We start from the raw sequence: 9,152 nt of genomic DNA, 5'->3' as shown, positions 1-9,152 counted from the left end.
AGGAAACTAGCCGAGTCCATGGAGAGACTCGACGAGTCGAGTCGGGGTTGCCCCTCGATTCATACCAGGAGTAACTCGTCAAGATAGGGGTTGGCTCGACATGTCAAGCGATGCTAGAAGGAGGATTCAGTGGACATGTGTGGACATGCCGAGTCTCCCATTTGCACTCGACGAGTCGGGTCGAAATTTGACCGTTAAATTTCGTCGACTTTAGGGTTTTGGTCAAGACTGACTTAAGAGAGTTCAAGGAAGGGTAGAATGGTCTTCTACCCAATCTTTAGAGCTGAGACAATGAGAGAGTATTGATCGGGGATGTTATTTGAATAACATATGGAGGCCAGGTCGGGACGTTGAGCACGAGAGTTCATCTGACTTCGTTTGAGGTGAGTCTTCTCACTATACATTACCTTGAGTGGTAGTTATGTGTGACCGGAGGGTATTATGTGCTTACATTGAGTATTATGTGATATGTGATATGCTATGCATCATGTCTTTGTGATTTATGCTATGCGGAGTTTATAGACCGGACTGGAGGGTCCAACGATACAGACCGGATCGGAGGGTCCAACGATACGGAACTGGAGGGTTCCGCTGATACACACCGACCAAAGGGTCATATTGTAACCTTGAGTGGTGTATGTGTTGTATGTGGTATTTTGGAGAAACTCACTAAGCTTCGTGCTTATAGTATTTTGTGCTTTGTGTTTCAGGTTTTCTCAGGATCACGGGACGACACCTGCTCGATTGTACACACCACATAAATAGTTATGTTTTAAGAGGATCCTGGATTACTATTTATTTGATTATGGAGTTATGTTTTTGTAACTTAAACCAAAAATGAGATTTTTACAAAAAGTGTTTTAAGATCAAAGCGAATTTAAATGAAATTTTAGTTTTGAAAATTTTCGGTGTTACATTCATAATATGAAAAAGGTTCAAAATTTTTGTTAAGATTAGCCACAAAAGATCTATTTTCAGAATTCAAAAAAGAATAGTTAACAAAATTTTCAATCTCATATTTATATTTTCCTTCAATAACAAAATCACTAAACTTTTTAGGAAACTTAGGTTCTCTATGAGACCTCCTCAAAAATTGATTATCAGAGAGTAATGTACCAATATTTTCCTCAAAATTATCCAGAGATTCAAATGAATCTGGATCAGATTGTCAACCAATTGTCTCACAACTAGGAGAACCTTCCTGATCAAAGAAGGTTGCAGCTCTATTAAAACTACCTTCACAACTAGAATCAGTTGCACTCACAGGATGATCAACACTAATATCACCCTCCTGATTAGTACCATCTAAACTTCTAGAATCTTGACTATCATCAAGATTATCAGACAATAAAATTTCATCATAGGAAATGATCACTCAAGGAAGAAGACTCAAGAGAATCTAAAAAGACACCAGATTTTGAAGCCATTTTAAATGGAAAAACAGACTCATAGAACTTCACATCCCTGGAGAAAAAAGAAATTCCACTATCAAGACTAAACAATTTATATCCTTTTTTTTAACATTTGAATAACCAATTAAAACACACTTTTCCGATCTTTCAGACAATTTATCTTTAACATCTAGTTTAGTTGAAAAACACAAACACCCAAAAACTCTGATTTTACCAAAATCAGGAACGCAATTATAAAGAAGTTCAAAAGGAGTCTTACCACTTAATACAGAAGAGGGAGTTTTATTTATTAAAAAAACAGTTATAAGAACAACATCTCCCCAAAAATTTCTAGGCAAACCAGATTGAAATAAAAGAGACCTAGAAACATTTAAAAGATGTTTGTGCTTCCTCTCCACAACACCATTTTGTTGTGGAGTATGAACACATGAAGTTTGATGAATAATATCCCTATTTTTCAAGAAAATTTTTCATATTAAAATTCACAAACTCAGACCCATTATCAGACCTGGTTGTTTTTATTTTAACACTAAATTGATTTTCAAGTAAAGCATGATACTCTTGAAAACAAAATAAAACATCATTTTTAGACTTTAAAAGATAAACCCAAGTAGCTCTAGAAAAGTCATCAACAATAGTGAGAAAGAATCTAAAACCACCAACAGCAAGAACTTTATAAGGACCCCAAACATCTAGATGAATAAGTTCACCAAGTTTATTAGTCTTATGCTCACTTAATGGAAAAGGTTCCCTAGTTTGTTTAGCCTTATGGAAAACCTCACATGGCATAACATTTTCATGGTCAAAGTTAAGAAAAGGTTTTAATACATTTAAAGCCTTATCAGCAGGATGACCTAGTCTATTATGCCAAGTAAGTTTAGAGACAAAACACTTAGAATAATTAACAATGCTTGACCTACCTAGAGAGTAACTGTTATTTTCAAGATAGTAAAGACCTCTAAATTCTTTACCAGTCTTCACAGTCTTTTTGGAGAGAGAATCCTAAACATAGCAATTATTCTCATCAAAAGTAACTTTACATTTGTTTTCTTTACACAACTTATGAACAGATAAGAGATTCACATGAAAATCAGGAACAACGAAAACATCTGTTAAACATATAGAATCTGAAAGATTCATGTTTCCAATTTTTTCAATTTTGGCAGTGGATCCATTAGGATGATCCACTTTTAAATTCAATTTGGAAACATCAACCATATCAAACAGTTGTGATTCAGAGGCAGTCATATGTTGACTAGCTCCTGAATCAACAACCCAACTATTATTTTTAAAAGAAACATTATTACACCTCATACTTACCATATTGGCATTTCCAATAACATCTTCTGATGATTGTTTCTCATTAAGAAGAGCCAAAACTTTAGAAAATTGTTCACTTGTCAGAAAATGTTGCTCAGACTTATCAGAATGAGATACTGAAGAATTAAAAACATCACTTCCATGTGAACTAACATGAGAAGCAGTTCCAGATGAAGAACCCTTATTAGAATCAGACTTAAATTTGAAATCTTTGCGATACCCAATAAGTTTATAATACTTTTCAATTGTGTGTCCCTTTATACCAGAATTTTTACAAATCAAATTCTAATTTCTACCTTTAAACTTTCTGTTGTCATTAAGTTTCCCACCAAAAGATGAAGAAGTACTACTTTTGTTGGCCATAACAGAAGTAGATCCATTTTTTTATTAGACTCTTCTCTAGACACAACAGAAAAGGCAGTTTTAACATCAGGTAAAGGTTCCATTAGCAGAATGTGACTCTTAACCTGATTAAAGGACTCATCTAAACCACTTAAAAATTGCATAAGCTTCATGAGCTTAGAATGACTTTTAGACTGAACAACAGCATCACAAACACATTCTATACACTTAGTTAGACTATCAAATTCCTTCCAAAGACCATCAAGTTTGTTAAAGTAATCAGAAACAGACAAACCATTTTGAGAAATAGAATTGATTTGTTGATGGACATTAAAAACAACAGACCCATCAGCCTTCTAATAAGTATGACATAGATCATTCCAAATATCCAAAGCAAACTCAGAGCATACATGCCCAATATAGATATTTTCATACAAGGAGTTAAGAATCCAAGAACAAACAATAGCATTTACCCTATCCCATTTAAGAGATCTAATAGGATCCTTTTTATCCTGAGCTTCAGTACCTTCAATAAAACCTTTTTTTATTTCTATCTTTCCAAGCTCTAGTCATAGAGCTTTTCCAAACTATGAAATTCTCAGTTCCTAGTAGTTTAAAACTAATAATAGTACTACTAGTATAAGCAGAAGGATGAAGATACAAATGATCATCAAAATCAATTGTTTTAGATTTACCAGAAGTAGATCCTTCAGGTGTTTCACCAGTCATGACTATCAAGAACTAGAGACAAGAAAAATCATGAATCCAAACCTAACCTTAGAAGTTTACAACCAGTTTCTGTAAATCAGTCCAGATTCGTAATCATATAAGACCAGAGCAGGATGATATACAAACGTAAAACAACTAAGATTAGCAGATAGATGATAGATCTAAAAATACCACACGAAACAAGAAGCAAAAGTGTGCGAGAACTTATAGTGATCCACAAAAAAATTGCACAGCAAGCAACAAGGTTGTTTCGATAGATCAAAAAATCTACCACTGACCACCATAGGGCATTCAAATGCCAGACACCAACTCTGTTAATGAAACCCTGTTTGCACAATCTTGACGTTGACCGTCAAGATAATGTATGTGTTGAGATTAATTCAAGTTAAACCAACTCATACAAGATCTGAATGTTTACTCCCAAGATCGTGACAAGATAACACCGAAATTGATGGAGAAACAACTGCTAAATCTGAATCAGATCAAGAATAACCTTTACGATCTTGACGCAAACTAACGGACAAACCCTAAACAAAACTACAACCAAACGGAAGCAAACCAAAGCCAGATCGAGACACACCCTCAAATCTGAAACCCTAATCAGAAACTCTAACACAGAACAACAAAAAAACGTTGAACCTGGCTCTGATACCATCTTAAAAAAGCTAAAAAACATGAACACACAAGAAATCACAACATCAACGATTCTTATTCAAGTAAGAACCAATTGGTTTTCAATTACTTACACAAGAAAGCTCACTACAATCACACTCCCTCTCAGATATAAGTTCTAATCTATACTCTAAACACAAAGAAACTCAAACAGAACAAGAACACTCAATCGGACAATGAGTGATTACAGATTCTATCGAAGAACTTAGAAAGGAAACTAGAGAAGAGAGAAACCCTCACAGAAGAAGATTGAACAGTGAATAATGACCAAAAACACACACACGTATCTACTTATACACCAGGTCAACCCGACTATAGCAAATACAACCCGCGTGTTCTTGATATGATCCGACTTTACTCCTTAGCCCAAATCTTTCTTCAACTATGCACAAATAACCCCTCCTGCAAATATCTAACAATACAAATACACAAACTATTCTAGATAAATAATAAACATAAATTAAGAACATAAAAGGATACAATATTGAATTATAAGTTTGAAGAATAAGATATCAATTATCTCAACATTGTCATGATCCAAACTGCCGAAAACGACTGATTGGATAAATAGAAACAACTCAAGAAAACTGATATGCATCAACCTGGAAAAGCATGGATGATTTATCAGACTTGATTTTTCAAAAAATATGCTCTCAACAGCTATAAGCATGGATGATTTATGAGACTTGATTTTTCAAAAAATATGCTCTCAACAGCTATAGGAAGTGGTTAAATCCGATGTGATTATTTTTCCAACTTTTAAAGTCTTAAAATATATTCAAATTGATACCTTAAATACTAATACTATTTTTTATAACTTTATACTCTAGTGTATTTATAATACGTTCTATAAAAAATCTCTTGTAAAAGTCATAACAAATTATGAAAACCAATTTTATCTCTTGGAAATTTTAATTTTGAAAGTACAAATATTTTAATTACAATTCTGTAAAAATCTCTCATTTTTATAAAAATATACTCCAATTAAATATTTCAATCAAAGTCTTAGCATTATTATTATTTGATATTATTACGATGAATAATCTGGATTCGACCTTAAAATAATTATTCATTTATTATCATCGAGGCACACATTTTAGCGACATGGCATGATTCTCAATGCAATCTTTCATTGCGACAAATTCTCGATTTGATATCAAAATGTAGAACCATTTGATAATGTATACTCCTTGCTTCGTATCAGATGCGTGACATGCTTTCTTCTCGAATTACATTCGATCAAGTTTTGTAACAGTCGTAATCCAGGGGCATCACACCAATATCCTAGGTGGCACAATACTTGGTTAGGTTGCTACTTCAAAATTGGAACGTCACGAGCGTATCTTCCATCTAATGTAGATTTGGTGCGCTAATTTGTGGATACAGCTTTATAATAATCATTAAATATGTTTTTCATTAAATAAAATGATTAGTAATATAACAAGATTTGTGTTTGATGTTTGTATCATAAACAAGTTAAGTGTAAATCACATGTACAAAGTGGGCCAATGAGCACAAATATTTTAGGTGCGTAATTGCATGTCAATAATCTCACAATAACATTTCTTCAAAAACAATACTATTCTATAAAGACCTCATCAAAGATTAAAAAAAAAAATGCAATACAAATCACATATGTGCTTCGCTACCAAATCTTTTCCCCAAATGGTGCTCAAGAAGAGCAACAACCTCTCTTTGTGTTCTCCAATGCGTCACCGACATCAATGGTGGTTCCATTTCCCGGTAAGCCCATCGCCGCTTCTTTCGCCGCCAACGCTTTCTTACTAACAATCCGATATACATCCGTCAAAAGCGTATGAAAAGCTTTCTCAATATTATACGATTCAAGTGCCGATGTTTCCAGAAACGAAAGCCCTTCTTTTTCAGCCAGACATTGACCATCTTCCTCAGCCACCGATCTCAGATGGTTCAGATCCGACTTGTTTCCGGCCAACATCAGAACAATATTACCGTCGGCGTGTTCCCTGAGCTCACGCAACCACCTTTGGAGGTTGCCGAAGGTTGGTCTTTTTGTTATGTCGTACACCAGAAGAGCTCCGACGGCGCCTCGGTAGTAGGCACTCGTGATAGCCCTGTACCTCTCTTGACCCGCCGTGTCCCAAATTTGAGCCTTTATCGTCTTTCCGTCGACCTGTGTTCATATCTCATATCATTGGTGAATCTCCACAAACTTCCAATTCATTTAATTATATTATCCAAATACAACGTTAATCAATTATCAACCAAAAATCAACTAATTTGACAGCAATTAGGAGAGAAGAAATGAAAGAAAGAACACAAACCTCTAGAGTTCTTGTAGCAAACTCAACTCCAATGGTGGATTTGGACTCCAAACAAAACTCGTTTCTCGTAAACCTCGATAAAATGTTGGATTTCCCAACGCCTGAATCACCTATCAACACGATCTTGAATAAGTAATCGTATTCATGGTCTACCCTACTCGCCATTCTCTTCCCTCGTTTCCTTGTAGACCTACACAGACATCAAAATGAAAGTATCGAGATCTACTTAGATCCCAGATAAACCCTATTCACGAGTTTGGTTTAGACAAAACCCACAAATTACTTTCAAAGAAAACCCAGAGTGATCGAAAATTAGTAATCAAAATCACACTAAGCAATCATTACATAAACAGGGTGTGTAAGGTGTGTTGGAAATCATACCTTGAACGTGAAGGCAACAATTGGAAGAAGTTGAAATAGGAAGAATTTTAGGGGAAATGGGGTTGAAGAGAACGGAAGAAACAATGGAGAGGGGGTCTGAAACGACAATGGGAATATCTACGGGTCATGCGTGGGAGAATACGTGTGATGTGTTGTTAGACAAGTACTGTATCTTGGCACCGTCCTAAAAATATATAAAAATGTGGAAATAAATTATTTTCGTTAATTCCAAAATAACCAATGATTTGTTACGAGAAATAACACTATTTTAAAGGAAACTTAACTTGATAATCATAATGACTTTTCAAGACGTGGTTGGTGTGTGTATTTTAGTGCAAACCAAAATAATATTTAGGATTCCATTTAAGATCGACTTATGGATTTATTGATTTTTAAAAAAATTAATAAGTCAAAAAAAATAATGATTTTTTAAATAATTTCTCATCAAACTTTAATAAAAGATTTTAATAAGATTTTTAACTTTTTAAAACTTCAAATTAACTTTTTCCATTGTTAAAAAAAAAATCCTTAGAACATGTATGATTGTACCCAAAAAAAAAAAAATCCTTAAAATATGTATAAGTTAAGACAAACTTTTTTTAAAAAGAATATAATTTTTAAGTCCAACAAAGTTTTCAAACCGTTCAAAAACCTCAATTATATTTTGTATGATCTAGAAAATCCCGCGAACCTAACTTTTTATTTAAAAAAAACTAAGTTACACTTTTGTTCAATTCGCATTAAGGTCAACCGACTAATGAAAGTCAACGGTTGATATTGTTTATGACGTTGAATTAAATATCGGGAAAAACGACTTATAAGACCAACGAAATTTCAAAACATTTCAAAAAACATCAATCATGTATTGTTTGTTTAAAAAAACCCAATAACTTAACCTTTTGTCTAAAAAAAACTCAATGAACTTACGTTTTTGTTCAATCATCATTAGAGACAATCATATTCATTAGGTATACAATTAGTTGACAAATAACATGATATTATATTCCATGACGAGGAATAAACATATTAGATTACCCTTTATATATAAATTTAGGGCTTAGAGAAGAGAAAACGAACCACGTCTGTGCTCAATCTCTTGTAATGGCTACTTCTTCTTCCTCCTCTCAAACATAAATGTCCAACTCAAGATCTAAAAAAAAGATATTTAATGATGCAAATCCTTGTGGATGTGGATGTGGATGCCCTTCTATAACATCCCAAAAATTACTATATAAAAATTTCATTTTTAAAACCACAGAAATATCATTTATTCATTTCAAAATCCATCAAAATGTGATAATGTATAAAATAGTTATCATAGTACAAATCATATCATAAAATGTGGAATGTTGGTGGATATGGTGCGATCATGTTAGACCATTCCTTTTCGAATTGGAAGTACCTGAAACTATAAACATAAAACTGTAAGCACAAAGCTAAGTGAGTTTCCCCATAAATACCTTATACCAAACATACATAACAACTCGAAACTAAAATTGGGTCTATTTCATCCCCTTCGATATCTTTCAACCGGTACTGCATCTATTTCATCCTCTTCGGTATCTTTGTGTTGGGTTTTAGTATACTACAACATCTTATGGTGCACATACAACCCTAAATGCTTTGGATCTATGTTTTCTCTAATTATACATGCAATATTGTTTACAAAGCATTAATCCTACAACTAGCATACAATTTACATAAACAACATAAAATACTACTTAGGAGTTTACCTCTTTATGTAGCTTGTAAAACTTGTTGTATTTGGCCTTTAAGAACTTAGCACCCCAAGTGTAATGCCTCAAACGGTTCACAACACATCTAGGATAAAGGAGAGCTTGAGAGAGATGTTGTTAGCTCCAAAATCGGATCTAATGAACTCCAATAAATATGGTGGCCAATTTTGGGTGCTAAGGGAGTCCTTTTCTAGTATGGGAAAGTCTAGGGTTACATCTATGCAAACCTTAATGCCCATGACCTTTCATATTACTTA

General features: G+C 33.8%; 2 protein-coding genes across 3 annotated transcripts; both read right to left on the bottom strand.

The window, feature by feature from the left end:
- Positions 1–1,168: 1,168 nt before the first annotated feature.
- LOC145046872 (uncharacterized) lies at positions 1,169–3,803 on the bottom strand. Its single transcript, XM_078995131.1, has 10 exons — positions 3,710–3,803; positions 3,548–3,600; positions 3,029–3,430; positions 2,496–2,987; positions 2,333–2,414; positions 1,921–1,972; positions 1,773–1,862; positions 1,548–1,673; positions 1,412–1,464; positions 1,169–1,320 (listed from the first exon to the last, which is right to left on the bottom strand). Exons 1-10 carry the CDS (start codon positions 3,801–3,803, stop codon positions 1,169–1,171), a joined length of 1,596 nt encoding a protein of 531 aa, XP_078851257.1.
- A 2,173-nt stretch (positions 3,804–5,976) lies between these two features.
- Positions 5,977–7,320, bottom strand: LOC145048215 (ras-related protein Rab2BV-like). 2 transcript variants are annotated; one of them, XM_078996650.1, is made up of 3 exons: positions 7,160–7,320; positions 6,779–6,968; positions 5,977–6,627 (listed from the first exon to the last, which is right to left on the bottom strand). In XM_078996650.1, exons 2-3 carry the CDS (start codon positions 6,941–6,943, stop codon positions 6,148–6,150), a joined length of 645 nt encoding a protein of 214 aa, XP_078852776.1. In that variant the 5' UTR covers positions 6,944–6,968; positions 7,160–7,320; the 3' UTR covers positions 5,977–6,147. The 2 variants fall into 2 exon arrangements, with proteins under 2 accessions (XP_078852776.1, XP_078852777.1); XM_078996651.1 differs by lacking the exon at positions 7,160–7,320 and having other exon boundaries at positions 6,779–7,153.
- Between the last annotated feature and the right edge of the window lie 1,832 nt (positions 7,321–9,152).

The sequence above is a fragment of the Lactuca saligna genome, chromosome 5 (genome assembly GCF_052625555.1).
Source record: "Lactuca saligna cultivar CGN05327 chromosome 5, ASM5262555v1, whole genome shotgun sequence".
NCBI lineage: Eukaryota > Viridiplantae > Streptophyta > Magnoliopsida > Asterales > Asteraceae > Lactuca > Lactuca saligna.
The sequence above is the reverse complement of the archived record's forward strand: the minus strand, read 5'-3'. Positions and strand labels throughout refer to the sequence as shown.

What these genes read in the sequence shown, in the direction of transcription:
- LOC145046872 (XM_078995131.1), bottom strand. Translation starts at nt 3,803, where the DNA reads ATGACTGGTGAAACACCTGAAGGATCTACTTCTGGTAAATCTAAAACA. An exon ending in TCATCCTTCTGCTTATACTA is followed by an intron (nt 3,601 to 3,709) that starts GTAGTACTATTA and finishes GTTTTATTGAAG; the next exon opens with GTACTGAAGCTCAGGATAAA. An exon ending in TGACAACAGAAAGTTTAAAG is followed by an intron (nt 2,988 to 3,028) that starts GTAGAAATTAGA and finishes TCTGGTATAAAG; the next exon opens with GGACACACAATTGAAAAGTA.
- LOC145048215 (XM_078996650.1), bottom strand. Translation starts at nt 6,943, where the DNA reads ATGGCGAGTAGGGTAGACCATGAATACGATTACTTATTCAAGATCGTG. An exon ending in TTGCTACAAGAACTCTAGAG is followed by an intron (nt 6,628 to 6,778) that starts GTTTGTGTTCTT and finishes ATATGAACACAG; the next exon opens with GTCGACGGAAAGACGATAAA.